Source organism: Oryza sativa, chromosome 3, assembly GCF_034140825.1.
Source record: "Oryza sativa Japonica Group chromosome 3, ASM3414082v1".
NCBI lineage: Eukaryota > Viridiplantae > Streptophyta > Magnoliopsida > Poales > Poaceae > Oryza > Oryza sativa.
Genome location: NC_089037.1, coordinates 25,128,013 through 25,144,639, shown reverse-complemented (window position 1 = coordinate 25,144,639; position 16,627 = coordinate 25,128,013). Strand labels below are relative to the sequence as shown.

The following is a 16,627-nucleotide window of genomic DNA, read 5'->3' as shown; positions in this document are numbered from 1 at the left end:
TATATATATATATATATATATATATATATATATATATAGGGCAAATGTATAAAGATATGTTTGTCCCTTAAGGTATAAAGGAGGAAGGTTCTTCACCATTTCAAAAGAAAAAAAAATCCATCAAATGTAACTACAGGGAGCTAAGTTTGCACTACGTATTAATTTGAGGGCTGCTATCGTTGAAAATTTTTCCAAAATATGTAATACTTGTGTTGAATTATGAGGAATTTCTACTTGCCAAAGAAATACCAAGGTGTTATATTTTGTTGTGCAAATTAATTTTTCACGGTTGTGAAAAATTGCCTCTGTTTTTTTTTTGCCCAAGCTTGGGTAAGAGTTGGTAATAAAAAACCGTGGCCGTATTTAGAGCAAGTATAATAGTGAGCTATAAGTTTACTATAAACTTAGGTGGAGGAGAGCGATAGTGAAAAATTAAGGATGTTGGCTCTCATGCAAGAGCTAGCTTATCACAAGCTCCAAGACAAAAACATTAAATGTATAAGTGAGAGATAGAGAGAAGAGAAAAAATTGTAGCTAACCTTATAGCTAATCTATTATATATGTTGGCTTTAAGATATGCTAATAGTGAAAAGTGAGCTTTATTATTATCCTTGCTCTTAGTGATCAACGATGAATTTTGATAAGGAAATAAGCGTTTAGCTTTATATTGACATGCAGGTCCTTTGATTGCCATCTTGTCACACTTGGTTATGGGGACCAAAACTGTATACATAGTTACAAGTACAATCTGTAGATACCAACCAAATTAAATATGCCTACAACTATATAACTAAAAACAAATCTACCTAGTTAGGTGCTCTGAGTAAGCTCCCATGTTGATTTTTTTTCCGTTGATCAAGTTGATTAGTTTGTCACAACCGTAAATTTTTATCAAGAATCCATGTTAAATAAAACAAGCAACAGGAGAATAACATATATACTCTTACGTTAGATCATCCAAAATTTAATAAAATTCTGAACTACTCGTTTGTAACCACATATGGATTAACAAAACCATGTTTGTACAAACTGATAGTCCAAGATGTTAATAAATTTGGAAGACAAACCATGTTTGTAACCACATATGGATCAAAACAACAATACGAGGATGTACCGAAATTTGTTGCATCGTACTCTCTGAAGCTTCACCACTTAAAGGTGGCTAGTTGGCGCAGCTGTGTTCCTTTCCCCCATTTTTATCCTACATCATGTCTACCGTTTACGTTTGAGGAATCGGATTTCAGACCGTCAAAATTTTTACTTATGGCATGAACGTTCATCTCAAAATCACAATTTTAATAATATAAAAAGAAACTTTCATCTCAAACCGCTAAAACTTTCAACTAAAAAACTATTAAAATAAAACTTTCATCTAAAATCACATAATTTTCATTACATGTATAAAACTTCCATCTCAAAATCATAAAACCTCCAATTGAAAGATATGGATCTTTCACTTCAAAATCACAAAAAAATCAATTTAGAAATCTACAACTTTCATTTCAAAATCATAAAAACTTTAATCTTAAAAAAAATCAATTCAAAAATCTAAAACTTTCATCACCAAAATCAATCTTCTTATGTGGCCTCAACCATTAACGCCTTCTCAGCCATCGTCGTAAAGGTCTCATCCTACTCCAAAGAGAGCATGACAAAGCTTGATGCTACCTATGGTGATAGTAACGATAGAGATGACACAATGAGTCCCCGTAGAGGGAGGTCTCATCCCTACTCCAAACAAGCCATGACAAGCCAGATGCTATCTGTGGTGGCGGTGGCAATAAAGATGACACAACGAGTCCCCGTGGAGGGAATAGTAGCAGACGGCCAACATCTCTGCCTAGGCGACTCTAGGGTTTGACCTTGTCTTTCCGCCTCTCAATCTTATGGGCCCAATGGGTTGAGAGCGTGTGCCTTGGGTGCATAGGGGCAAAATTAGATTACTGCAATTACACATGCATATATTACACGGAATTTCAGTATATGAACAAAACTGCTAACCCACTCATGTACAGATGATAGTCTTTACACTTAAAAACCGGCAACTGCATACTCCATCTATCCTATATATACTTCCATCAAACTCGAATTTAAAAAACATTATCTTTTGCTTTTAGCTGAAATCATAGAAGTAGCTTGAGCTCGTTTGGTTAATCCCTAAGGTTGTGTTTGGGAGGAGAAGTTACGAACTTCTCATCCTTGCACGAAAAACAAGGTAGCTCGTTAGAGCAAGTTTAATAGTATAGCCAACTACCGGCTCCAAATGAACTATAGCCAATTTTATAGGCAATTCATACAATAGTTATACCTATATACATATACTACACAATTAGTATATGGTCTCACATGTCATACACACATGCATCTAAAAGTCTGTGCTGCAGCTGGCTACAAATCTTTAGCATACTACTCTTATCTCTTATCTTTTATATTCTCAAAATATGTTTATAGCTGGCTTGTAGTTTACTATTGTACCGGCGCTTAGTGCATAATTGATTAAGTTTTAGTTTAAAAATATAAAAAATAGATTAATATGAATTTTTAAATTAATTTTTTAATTTTTTTAAACACACATTGTTAGCAGTTGGGGAAGAATACATTTGAAAAACGAGGGAGTAAAAGATTAAAAGAAAACAGTAAAAGAAACAGTAAAAGATTAAAAGAAAACACCCTTATATGAATTAAAGATGACTAAGGCTGAGTTCGACACTTGAGTTTCTTAAGTCACTCCCCTTACTTTCCACGTGACACACTTTTTAAACGGTTAAACGGTGCGCTTTTTTTTTTAAAAAAAATTTTATATGAAAGATGCTTTAGAAAATCATATTGATCCATTTAAAAAAACAGAAACTTAATTAATCACGCGCTAATGTACCACTCTGTTTAATGTGCAAGAGGGATTTTGTTCCCAACCACAACTTCCGAACAAAGCATTAGAGGGATGCAGACATAGTACTCATCAATCCCTTAAAATCCCTTTCTAATAAAAAGAAAAATCAAACAAGCCCTTATATGTTACTACCTCCTGTTTTTTAATATGTGACGGTGTTGATTTTTTTATAAACATTCGACCATTCGTTTTATTCAAAATTTTATGCATATATAAAAAAAAGTTAAGCCATGCTTAAAGAACATTTGATGATAAATCAAGTCACAACAAAATAAATAAAAATTACATCAACTTTTTGAATAAGAAGGTATCTCGAAAAGTTAATTGCGTTAGTCATATATTAAAAATCAAAGGGTGTACTTGGCATACTGTAGTACATTGCGGTACACGATTTATGTGTGTGTGGATAGTATCCAGGAACCAGCGTACTTTGGCGTCGGCCAAGGCACGCACAGAGTGTGTTGTTTACGTCAAATTTAAAAGTTTAATTGAAATTGAAATAAAGTGATGAAAAAGTTAAAAGTTGTGTGTAGAAAAATTTTAATGTGATAAAAAGTTAAAAGTTTAAAGAAAAAGTTAGTAACTTGTAACTACGCCAAGTCCTTAGCAGTTGGCCACACACACACCGAGCCCCGGACGAAACGAGAGCCGGGAGGTAGTCGTCGTCACCCTATAAATCCGACCACCTCACCTCCCCGATCCGCGCTTCCCCCGCGTCAAACCCGCTCCTCCTCACTTGTCCGCTTCCCCCTCCACTCCAGCACAAGCGAGTGACTCTCTCACTGAGCGAGTGACGCAGCGCCACCACCACCAGAGCAGAGCCCAGAGCCAGACGGTTGGCGCTCGCACTTAACTCCGCCACCTCCACCTCCCCACGCCCGCGCCGCCGGGCGCATGGGGGACCACCACCACCACCACCACCCCCGCAGGGGCTCACGCCACGCCGCCGCCGGGGACCTGCGCCCCCCGGAGCCGCCGCTCGACCCGCTCGAGTTCCTCTCCCGCTCTTGGAGCGCCTCCGCCTCCGCCCTCGACGCCCCGCGCCCGCCCCCGCCCGCGCCCTCGCCCTCCGCGGTGCTCGGTATCGGCCCCATCGCCGAGGACGCCTCCTCCGCCGCCACCGCCGCATGCGAGGTGGTCGACGACGGGTCCGCCTTCGCCGCGGCGGGGAGCTCCTTCTCCTTCGCCTCCGCTGCCACCTCGCAGCTCATCATGGAGCGGATCCTCGCGCAGTCGGTGCGTGCGTGCCTCACATCCTCAGCTCCTCTCTTCTTCCTCCTTTTCGTCCTCGCACCACAAATCCTCACTACAGTTTTTTTTCCCCTTAAATTTTTAACCAGCGATTCCTCTTCTTGCGCCACTCCATTCTTCCTCTTGTTTAACAAACGGTTGGAAAAAAAAATAAAGCCTCTTATTTGGTCATTTTTTATTGGGGATTTGGTTCATTTCGATGACCCATCTCATTCTTTTCTTACGGTTGCTAGCCTGCATTCTATTCAATTTCTACCGCGAATCCGTCCGATTTTCTTCTTCTTCAGGTTAGTTACCCGTAGACTGGTAGGATTCAGGGATGAGTTCATGATCTGTGTCTCGTCCTCTTCGTACGTTCTTGTACAACGCAGTACAAAAAAAAAAAACAAAACAAACCCCGCAGCATCTCTTGATGTGGGGAATTCATGGATCTTTCAGTACTCGTCGAGGCGGTTCGGTGGTTTCGCTCATCGGATTCCCGCTCGCCTCCTCCTCGTTAATGATCTCTGTTTACCTTTGACCGCATGTTTCGACAAGGAGAAAAGGCCAAAGGAGAGATTTTTCTCCCCCGCCCCATGGGCGATGGAAGAAACCGTTTTTAATCCTCGACTTAAAGACGTTTTTAATTACGCATCTTAGTCCCAATAATTAATGACCATGGCAAACATTTACTACCATCTGTTACCCACTCTGTGCTCCTCTGATAACTGAATTTTGTTGGACAGGATAATTGCATCGAATCTTTGTGGTTTTTCAGTCCAACAAAAACTTTTTTTTCTTTTTGGTGTACTGCCACTAATCAATTGATCTCTGCAAATATCTGAACCTGGTGTACTGCCACTAATCAATTCATGGTGTTGGAGGTGTGTGCAGGAAGTGGCGCCGCTGACATCCGGCAGGCTCTCGCACAGCAGCGGCCCTCTCACCGGCGGCGGCTCCATCACCGACAGCCCGCCGGTCTCGCCGGAGATCGATGACGCAAAGGTCCATTGCTTGTCACCCTTTCTCTGTAACACTGTACTGCTTCAGTCGTTTCTACTACTACCACATGTCACCTGTGTACTGCTCCAGCACTTTCAGTACTTTGGCTGCAATTTTCAATGCCTACACTAGCATAGTAATCTGCAGGCTTGTGGTTAACAGCAAGTACTCCTATTAGTAGTAGTGATGTTTTTAATAATCAGGGCAGAGGGACAAGAACCAAGGTACTGCTTTTACTGCCTGAGACTAGTAGACTCTCTGTCTAATGTGTTTGATTCTTTAGGCCTTGTTCTAAAAGCCATAAAGAAATCGCAGTCGTGTGCTTGTTTTGTGGGAAATCATCTGATCCCCCCTCCTTCTAAAAACAAAAAATAAATAAAAATAAAAGATGAGTCTTTTGTGTATCTTTTTTACAGTCACAGTTAAATTTCTCCTTGTTACACTGCATATTTTTCTGTAGGAAAAGAACCTTATACTCACCTGATGTTTCTGTTCAATCTGATGAAAATGCTTCTGCTCATATTTTGTGTCCCAATTTTTAGCCAGATGGTAGTAATTGGTTGTTGTAAAATATAACAGCCGAGGTCAGAAGCGTCATTTGACCAAGAAAACATCTCTTGGGAGCTGTGGGACTGCGTGGGACAAAGAGACCAGCCTTGCAGCCTTCGCAGCTGCACAGATTTTTCTAGAGATAGAGAGAGAGAACAAAAAAACAAAGCTAGACAAAGAACTCGTAGGGATGCCTTTCTCTCATTCCAATAAAACACCTGACTTCTAAACCCCCTCCCCTTCTTCTTTTTCCCACTTCTTTTGTTTTTGCCCAATCCCTTTTGCTTTCTCTCCCGTAAGAGTTTGTGTTTTCTCTGCCCCCATTGTGAAGCCGTTTGTCATGGTCATGTCCTTATCCATCTCCCTCACCGACAACTCCTGTATTACTGACCGGAGGCTATCCATTCACATGGAGAGTTTGTACTGGAAGACCCTTCTCTTGGATGAACCTGAAATTTAGCTTCTTCTTTGACAATTAGTTGGGCATAATTGGTATAGTAGGGTATGTAAATCAACAGCTCATATAGTTTTTTACCGGTGATGTTACTGGTAGTAGAATACTACTACTAGTAGTAGAGACCGCTGTAAAAGTATTCATTAGTTATTTTTTTCAAAAGGAATCGTTTGCCAATTAGTTGCATGATCTGTTACTATAATCAAATGCTATATACACCATTTGACCACCGAATTGCTGAACAATATGGTTGCAAGTTTGTTTAAAAGTTTGAATATTTGGGATATGCATGCTGTAGAAATCTGCTTGGCCTCTTTCTTGGTTTGAGGAAAGGATGCTCTTTTCCAAAATATAGGATCCTGTTTCCAATCTGTCAACAAAAGTAGCCCCTTCCCTTTTCTTCCATGCCCTCGTTCCTCATTGCCTTTGCTTTCGTCTCTCTTGTACTACCCTGCTCTCCTTTTCACTGTAGCAGTTGTCATGTGTCACCTCTCGATGTGTTTACTCACAGCAATAATTGTTGGTTTCATTTCTCACTACTCCATATTCTTTCAGCATTACACCTCTACAGTGTTTACCATGCAACTTTGCTTACTGATACAGTATGGTGCCAGAATAACATACCTATACAGTATATCAGTATGGTGCCACAATGATGTGCTTGGATATCCAGAGACAAAGCAATCTGTCATACAGTCAGACCAGTCTAGTAATTGGCCCATCTCACCTGACAAAAATCTTAATCTGGAGTTTGGAAGGAATCTTTCTTACATTAGTAGAATAAGCCATGTATTTAGCAGCTTGAAAGGAGTAGTATTATGACTGTTCAGTGGCTCCTAGTTTTGGTTTATTAAGAAAAAAAAGGCCCAAGAATGCCCCCACATTGCTGGTCTGTCATGTGCCCCAAACCCAAGCGAGACAAGCCTTATGAGGGGTCAAGGTCAAAGATTTGATTAGGATAGGTAAAGCAAGCGGTGCACAGGGGCACTCTAGTAATTTCCAATATTTCAACTGTTAATGATCTAAGTAGTAGTACATTGCCCCGCTGCAGTGCTAATCTTTTTATTTGTTCTATCCTAATTCTGTGTTCTGTGACCTGCTGTCATCTAGCTCTCCGAGCAGTAGTGTCTGTGAAAACCTGTTGATACGATGGATTTTGTTGCCTGCTCGGTTTGTGTGGTGGTAAAGAACGTTTGATTCCACTTACAGTGCTTGTCTCTGGCCTGCCTCTGGTCTCCTGCTTGTGCAAGCAAACAATGCAACTGATGCAGCCTGCCCATGTCACACTCTCCATCGACCCATTTCTCTCTCTGGGTGAAAAGCAGCAGGCTTGCAGGCATGCCACTCCTTGCTGCCTTTTCTGCATCATTAGTGTGGCTAGCTGCGCCTTTTTGGTCCCTAATCGAGTGTTATTCCTTCAGCTTTCCGGTTTAATGTAATGATGCATTCTTTTATCTGATCTAGGACTAATATTGTCCTCCTGAATAAAAGCTTCTCCTTGGGTTCTCGTCTACTGCTTCATGATTGTGTCGATTGTACTCTTCTGTGGCTAAACATTGTTTACTGGTGTGTGCACTGGTACATGACATGCTTAGCTCAATAGCTCTACAGCTAATGACTTGCTCTGTAGTAGTAGGTTACTAGTAGCAATTAGCATTGTGCAAATACAGTGATTTGTACTGGCCAATGAAATGCACTGTCTTCAATAATTAGCAGTACTATAAGTTAAGGACCCACCCTGAGAAATGTTGATTCGTTCTGTCAATTCAAGGTCTTGTCCTTGTTGCAATTCATTAATTACCTTTGTATTTATGTATGAAGATAGGATTTCCTTTCTGTTTAATATACAGAGTTTCTTTTGTTTCTTCTACAATATTGGTTATGGGACTAACAGCCAATTATTGGAAAAATGATAGCAACATCTATTCTTACTAGAAGTACACTTATTTAGGGATTGATTGAGTAGTATGTTCCCAAGTGCTTCGTGATAAGCTTCAATATCTGAAATATTTCAAAAATATGCAGTACTGCAGAGCAGCAAGCACTCCGAAGCCTCAGATGTACCGAGGCGGCAACAAGACTGTTGGACGGTGGCTCAAGGACAGGAAGGAGAAGAAGAAAGAGGAGACACGGGCACACAATGCGCAGGTCCACGCTGCTGTTTCGGTTGCAGCAGTGGCTGCTGCAGTCGCGGCTGTCGCAGCTGCGACAGCTGCAGCCTCTGGTTCTGGCAAGGATGACCGTGCTGCCCGCACCGACATGGCCATGGCATCCGCAGCTACGCTTGTGGCTGCGCAATGCGTCGAGGCTGCAGAGTCCATGGGAGCTGAGCGTGAGCATTTGGAGGCTGTCATTGGCTCAGCGGTGAACGTCAGGACACCTGGAGACATTGTTACTGTCACGGCTGCTGCTGCTACCGGTTTGTTGTTTGCACCACATGAAAGAACCATTTTCTCGATCCTGATTGTTGATGATCATGTAACATTGTTTGTTGATTGCAGCATTGAGAGGTGCCGCCACATTGAAAGCAAGGGCTTTGAAGGAGGTGTGGAACATCGCGGCAGTGATCCCCGTAGAAAAGGGTACAATGGGAGGAGGGCACCATCACAAGCAGAATATGCAGAAGCAGCACCGCAAGCTGGAGAGCAATGGTAGTAGTATTAGTGATGATCTTTCACTCGAGGAGGAGAACAACTTCTTGGGCATCTGCAGCCAAGAACTGCTTGCACGTGGCACCGAGCTCCTTAAGCGCACTCGCAAAGGTGCTATCTATGATCTTTCTGATCCATGATATGTCAAAACTTAAAAAGGGAACCAATTACTGATGTTCTTCTTTTGTGATCATTTCATCTGCAGGTGCTTTGCACTGGAAGGTTGTATCAGTGTACATCAATCGAATGGGCCTGGTAAATGTTCAAACTGCTTTCGAATGTAGTAAACCGGCATGGTGGTTGTGCGCTTTTGCTTAGCTATGATGGCATGTTTACAGGTCATGCTCAAAATGAAAAGCCGGCATGTTGCTGGGACAATCACCAAGAAGAAGAAAAGTAAGTGGCAAACTAGCATGCTTGTGAAAACAGTTTACTACCCCCTCCATGGCATTGAGGTTGATCCATCCGTCACTGTGCAGGTGTGGTGATAGATGTCTGCAAGGATGTCGCGGCGTGGCCAGGCCGGCACCTGCTGGAGGACGGCGAGCACCGCCGCTACTTCGGCCTCAGGACAGCGGAGCACCGGGTAATCGAATTCGAGTGCACCAGCCAGAGGGAGTATGAGATGTGGACGAAAGGCGTGGCGCGCCTCCTCATCATTGCCAGCGAGAGGAAGCGCGCCCCGTGAACCAAAACTAGCATAGTGCCCGTGCGTTGCTCTACCGACCTGCCAATGCCGAGTGCCGACCAGCGCGTACCCGCGGGTCGGCCCGATCCACCATCAGCTTGCTAAGCTGTGGAACAGCATGGCTGCATGGGCCTGAGGTGCACATACCTTTGTCCCACAGTAATCATGCAGCCTAGAGGGTCTTCCTTCCTCCTGTTGCTGTTGCTAGGGCAGGGAAAAGAATTTAAATTAAAGCTGGAGCTGTGTTTGTGAGAATAATGCATGGGCTGCCATCCCTCTGAAAATCTCTGGTGGTAGCCTGGTAGGAAGAAGATGAAGGGGAGGAGCTTTCTCTGCTCTTTCTGCCCTCTTTTCTTTTCCAGTTTGTTCTGGGAAAAAAAATCATGTAATTTTTTCTTCTTTTTTTTTTGGGTCTCATTTTGGGGGTGTGGCTATAGTAGTATACAGACATATGTGATATGTCTATCTGGAGCAGTGGCAGGATAAGATAAAATGCTCTCTTCTTCCTTCTGTTAGTGAGTATTCAGTAAATCATCTGTTTCATTTCCCTTTCTGATTGTTCATTCTGTGCTGTGTACATACTCTGTTTTCATAAAAGTATCTAGTACATTTTGTTTGTTCCTGTTGCTGATAAAACAAGATGATCCAGCTTTATAAACCAGCTGCAAACATATTTTAAGAAGATAAATAAGGAGAGAGAAGAGCAGCGGGCTAACACAGTGTGTGTATGACTGGTGGGACCAGGTATTAATAGTGTAGTATGTAACAATTGTATGAATGAGATATTAAATTGGCTATAGATGAATTGGAGCCAGTAGTTGGCTATACTATACTGGGGAGATGGTGAGAGAGACTCGATGATTGGTCCTTAAAACACTGTTAGCTGTGACAGTGGTAATGTTACTTGTGGTTTTAGAATCTTTGACGGAAAGCAAAAGCTGTTGCCCTTGTTCCTTCAACATCATCGATCTGCACCTCTTGCCTTGGCAGCAGCAGGCTGAGGTCAGGCCCAGTGAATTCCCAGGGGCCCCTTGTCTGCTCCGGACTCAGATGATTTTGTTGGGGAAGCGTGCACCGCTATCTTTTAGTGTTTAGCCTCAATCGTTTATCTTGCGGTCAAAAATTTAAATTTCAAAGGTTAATTTTAGAGTTGGTTATGAGAGTTTTCTTTTTCATCGTAGTTTACTTTCCAGCAATTTTTCTGCGGTTAGGATCTGATTCTCTTTGTTGGGTGGCAATGCAATTAAGGGCTTATTTGGTTTGAAGAAATATGAGAAATAAAGAAATAGGAATACACGCACACATCATTTTATAGGAATTTTCCAAAAGGTTAGAATCAAATTTTCATTTGGATTTCATTTACTTCATTCATATAAACCAGTACCACTTATAGGAATTAATCTTTAGTCAAATCCTATGTTTTTTTTCTCCTAACCAAACAAGCCTAAAAAAACATAACTTTATTTGAACCTACTTTACATGGCAATTAACAAAACAACTAATAGAAATTTTACTTGTTTACAAGAGAGGTACCATTCGGGAATAATAAATGAAAACAAATAGTACCTACATGTTCCAAAACGACTTACATTAAAATTTAGTAAAGAGTTCAAAATGCTAAGTATGGCTTATATTTAAAACTGTTAGGAATAATTTTAAAGTTAAGGGTGAGAAACTAGTTTTTAAGTTGAGGTAAAGTCTCTCGATGGACGGCGATTAAATATCAGGAGAAAGAGGTGTAAGGGCATGTTCTAAACAACAAATGTATGGATAATTTGTGTTTTCAAAAATACGATTTTTTTACAAACTTTATATTGTTTACTCTTTTTTTCCTAATCTTTTTGTTATCTTCATACTATTTCATTGCGTAAATTTCAGGAAACCAAATGTTTTATATTTTATGGTTCAAGTTATATGAAACCCATATCTGATAACCTCTTTTTTTTGATAACCTCTTTTTACAAAACCCCATATATAATAACTAATGGATACATAAGCATAAGTATTATGATTCTAAAGTTTCACAAAACCTCACCTCTTTATTTGTTGAGTATGCATTTTACTTATTTTTTAAAATAAAAAAGTATATGAAAGTTTTAGTTACCCATTTGTTGATGAAGGTGTTTTTTTCTTAAAAAAAAGATGGTGGAAGGTTTTATTGAACTCAGGGAGTTTCAAAAGTAACTAAGGTGGTGCTTTGACTCTTGGCTACTTCAAATAATATCGATTTAAATATACTAGAATTAGTTATTTGAACAAGGATGTGGTTTTACAAAACATTTAAAACTATGATGTTTAATTCATGGTACCTATAATTTTTCTATAATTACCTTTGACAATAAAATATTTGGTTTTAAAATTTATTATGTTTAATTCATCCTTATAACTTTTTTCTTAACCCTAAAACCGCTTGTTGGCTGTTGCATGTAATCACCGTGCACATGTGACAATAGAACGACCGTACCGTACCTGCCGTTCTTTTCCATGCTCGAGATTGGTGACCTAAAGACCTTTATTTTTTCTGCCTACTTTTCAAATCAGAGTTAGCTCTGACGAGTGACTACGGACGCATCCGATGAAAACGCAAAGCCATTTGGATCAAATCGATCCAAGAATGCGAAAGAAAACGCATCTCCTCGATCTCCTTGGCAAGAAAGTGAGATAAAGCTAGAGATCAATCTCAATGATCACGAACACTTGAACCTAGCTAGGTGAGGTCATCCAAGAAAGAATCTTACTCCTCTACTACACTTTTGCTCGGGAGAACCAAACAAAAGGCAGTAAAAACTGTGAAAGTGAAAGGAGTGATAAAAAAGAAACTGTGAAGGAATTGAAAGGAAAGGCTTGCTTAGTTGCTTTATGAACGAGGTTCTTGTGATCCAGGGAGATAGACAAGACTGCTAAAGAATAGACGAGGTATGTTCATGTTGTCATTCAGATTCAGATAAATGCAGCAAAAACTGATTTGACTGACGGTATTAATTTGCTTTTCGGATAGTACGAAACTAGTCGGTGTATTTACTCCAAATTTAAATCCAGCTAAATTATATTTCATTCGTCCTAAAATAAAAGAATCTAGAATTGAATAGGACATTTTCTAGTATTAAGAATTTGAACAGGTACTAGAAAATTTCTCATCCGATCAAAATTTCTTATATTTTGTAACAGAGGGGGAAGTGCACAATAAAACAAGGACGTGACTACACAGCTAGTGGTAGCTGGTTACCACTCCATCTATAAGAGGCACCATTCACTTAGACTTCAAATACAATTTTCTCTTAAACTACTCATCCGATCTACGATCCGATTACACCGTTGTGTTCGTAACAATTAAATCTTTAAAACAAGATCTCACGTGATTATATTTTGATGAAAAATCACAAATTACTTTTATGATATGTCTAAATTACTTTTAGATTTCACTAAGTTACTTCTTAGATATATAAAAGTAAATTCAGTAAAACCTAAAACTAATTTACATATATTATAGAAGTAACTTAGAACAAAAGGAATGTAACTTTAGCGTGTCATTTGAAGTAAATCCGTTGTAGAGATAAAAACATGACTTTATCTAGAAATTAAATTAATCAGCACAAATTATGGAATTCACTAAAATAATAATAAAAGCAATCACCTCAGAGCATTATGAATGTATAGGAAGTATTTTAATCAAATCTAAAAGTAACTTATATATATATATATATATATATATATATATATATATATATATATATATATATATATATATATATATATATATATATATATATATATATATATATATATATATATATATATATATATATATATATATATATATATATATATGATAATTTGTTCAATGAAAAAAGGCATTAATTATAGTTACTTTCTTTTTTGTTATAAGTTACTTCTATAATATATGTAAATTACTTTTAGGCTTTACTGAATTTACTTTTATATGTCTAAGAAGTAACTTAGTGAAATCTAAAAGTAATTTGTGATTTTTCATCAAAATATAATCATGTGAGATCTTGTTGTAAAGATTTAATTATTACGAACACAATGGTGTAATCGGATTATAAATCGGATAAGTAATTTAAGAGAAAATTTTATTTGAAGCATAGATGATAAGAATATTTCTCCTACTTGCTCAATGGATTAATAGCAACCAAAACTCCTAAAGTACTAGCACGTGAGTGTCTCTGGTTAAGACTAATTGGAGAGGCCTCTCCAATTAGATTTACCGATAAAACAATGTTTTCTCATCGGAAAAAGTACAAATTACCCCCCTCAACTATCGTGGTCGATCGAATTATACCCCCAAACTGAAATACCAGATATTTTACACCCTCAACTATTCATACCTAACAAATAACCCCCCTTAACACTGTTTTTAGTGGTTTTGACTCGAGCTTGCACACGTGACGCCAACCTGTCAATCCAGTCAGCAAAAATAAAATAAATAACTCCCTGGGCCCACCTGTCATGCCCATTCCTCAACCCAATCCCCTCTCTCTCTCTCTCACGCACACGTGCTCGGATGGCCGATTGCCGAGGAGGAGGCGCATGAGCTCGATGGCCGGCGGTATAGACGGAGCTCACCCAAGCGTCCGACTGCAGAGGAGCTGGATCGGGTGGCCGGCGGCAGGCGACTGAGGCGGAGATCCCCTGGGCCATTTCGGTGGTCGAGGCTGTGGGTGCGATTCCGGTTGGCTGCGGCGTAACCACAACCCCAGTCGATCCAACAGGCTCATTATATTGTGTTGTGCCACTTGTTAAGTTTGTGCTACGTTATTTTTCCCCTGGAAACTCCAATGTTTTGCTCTTCCTAACTTTGAGATGATAAAATAGGAAGAAAAGAAAACAATACAGATGCTATTTAGCTTGCCTGCCTGATTATTCGTATCACGACCTAGTCAATATAATGTGGGTTACGAGTTACAAATGCTACGAAACATATATTATCATATATTTCCAAGGGATTGAATTAAGATTTTTATCTAAGGGCTTATTCGGAGCAGAGTAGTTTCAACCCATATAAATAGAAAAAAAGTTGAAGGAATAACCTATAGAAAATTTTCTAAGAGGTATGAGTGGATGAAATAAATCTTTTGGTTTTTCTATATATACAAATCGACCCATAGAAATTAATCTTCAGGATTCATTCATCCTTTACTTTTATTTCAACCCGAACAAGCACACGGAGTTGGGGATTCTAGATTATCCATTATCTTTCCTACTTAAAAGAGGGAATTGTTCTCCTTAATTCTGTCCCATCCCTCACTTTTTTCTAAAAACCGCTTCCCCTCCATAAAAACCGATTTCTCAAGGAAAAACTACCGTGATATAAAAAACCAATCAACCCATTCTATCCAAATCCTTTCGCTAAACTGAATAAAAAAAGAACCATTGTAACTTATGGCCTATAACTATTCTTCGAAAAAGAGGCAGTTGGGGATGAAAGAGGAAGAGAAGTGGCATGGCAAGTGTCCGTGCAAGGTCACCGCGGCTAGAATAAATCAATAAAACCGTTATAGTGAGAACTGCAGTTGATGGTGGGTGGGATCAAGGGCAGACCAAGTTTCCTTTCGTCATTTTTGAGGAAAATCTTGGAGGGTCAAACACAGTTCTCGCCATCTCCAGTAAAATCTCATAAGGAAAAAATATCAAGTTTTAAATTTTAACTATATATATTTGAAGCAATCTTGCCAAAATTAAACTTGCTAGATTCGAGAAAAAAAATTGAATGGACTTGAAATTGTAGGCTGGTTGAACAAAATCTCAAGTGTCTGACATAATGGACACAACAAATGGGGTGGATAGTTAGGACGCTAGATGGAGCCATGGAGGCTTGATACAATTTTGTAGGGCACGTTTGGTAGAATAATCCACACGTACTTTGGCAAACATTTTATGCATGCTATAATTTGTACGCTACCAAGTTAATTTGTTGGTCAAAAGTGTGATAAGTTTTGGCAAAGATTTTGTGGGAGCTTACAGAAGTGTGGCATGTTACAAATGTTGGAAGGAATCCAACACTAGTTTAACATGGTCAAATTAACTATGCTATCACATGTTTGGGAAGTTTTGTATCACATTAAACCAAACACCCCAGATAGGTTATCCTGATGTCACTCTAGTCTAATGTAAATAAATTTGCTAAAAAAAACGTACATGAAGTTTCTTTCGTTGCTTTATGTATTTTTCACTAGTTGTTTTAGATTATTACGCACACATGTTCGTCGATTTTCACAAGTACCATATATAGACACAACTAGATGCCTTGATTTTACAACAGACTTGCGTATTATTGTCGTTATTATTCATAATAATCAGATTGCAGCTTGCCAGCTTGGGGGTAAGATAAACTCACAAAAAAAAATTCTTTCCAAGTTGATTAACTCTGTTCGCAAGTAGGAGTTCCCAACTCCCTCCGCCTCGTTTTCCACTTGCACGCTTCCCAAACTATTAAACGGTGTGTTTTTTAAAAAAAGTTTCTATACGAAAGTTGCTTAAAAAATTATATTGATCTATTTTTGAAAAAAAAGCTAACACTTAATTAATCACGTGCTAACGGACCACTCCGTTTTCCATGCACAGGAGATGGGTTCCCAACCCATTCTAGCAAACACAGGTGAGTGTATGCCTACCCTTTATCTTTTCTCAATTTTGTGGATTATTCATAGAAATCCCGCAAGAAATTCCAAACGAAATGAAAAAAAAAATATGGGCGTTGCAATGCAGCCTAAGACTCACCAGCCTAATGGGCCAATGGATGTCACAGGCCAGCCCAGAGCTGATTTGAAATTGGCCCAGGAAGTTTGGGCCTGCAGGAAGTTCCTGAGCACAAAAAGGAATAAGTTCTCAATTTGTCGTCCAGTCTAAAGTTCGTCTTTGGGCCCAAATACCACCAATACCTTGACTCATAATACCACGTAAACTTTGGTCCCTCGGCATTATGCCGGTTCTAGCTGATGTGGCGTTCACATGTCAGTGTCTTCCTCCTCTCCATCTCACTCACCCTCTTCCCCATCTTTCCAAGGCAATCACGCGGTTGCTAGCGGGAGAGGAGCGGCGCGGCGATCAGAGAAGACCGCACTGGCCGACGCATCAGCTCGGGGGCGTTGTGGCAGAGAGGGAGTAGACAAGGAGCGGGACTGGCTGCCTCGAGATCACCGTCG

At 39.7% G+C, this 16,627-nt stretch overlaps 1 protein-coding gene across 1 annotated transcript; it reads left to right on the top strand.

Moving 5' to 3' along the window:
* Positions 1-3,594: 3,594 nt before the first annotated feature.
* On the top strand, positions 3,595-10,012 carry LOC4333519 (VAN3-binding protein). Its single transcript, XM_015773448.3, has 7 exons — positions 3,595-4,126; positions 5,015-5,125; positions 8,151-8,544; positions 8,627-8,887; positions 8,982-9,031; positions 9,115-9,172; positions 9,256-10,012. The coding sequence occupies exons 1-7, from the start codon at positions 3,785-3,787 to the stop codon at positions 9,462-9,464; spliced, it is 1,425 nt and encodes a 474-aa protein (XP_015628934.1). The 5' UTR covers positions 3,595-3,784; the 3' UTR covers positions 9,465-10,012.
* The last annotated feature ends 6,615 nt before the right edge of the window (positions 10,013-16,627 follow it).

Excerpts from the sequence above, each read along its gene's own strand:
- LOC4333519 (XM_015773448.3), top strand. The coding sequence starts at position 3,785 with ATGGGGGACCACCACCACCACCACCACCCCCGCAGGGGCTCACGCCAC. Across the intron at positions 8,545-8,626 it reads CACGGCTGCTGCTGCTACCG|CATTGAGAGGTGCCGCCACA; the intron begins GTTTGTTGTTTG and ends TGTTGATTGCAG. Across the intron at positions 9,032-9,114 it reads ACATCAATCGAATGGGCCTG|GTCATGCTCAAAATGAAAAG; the intron begins GTAAATGTTCAA and ends GCATGTTTACAG.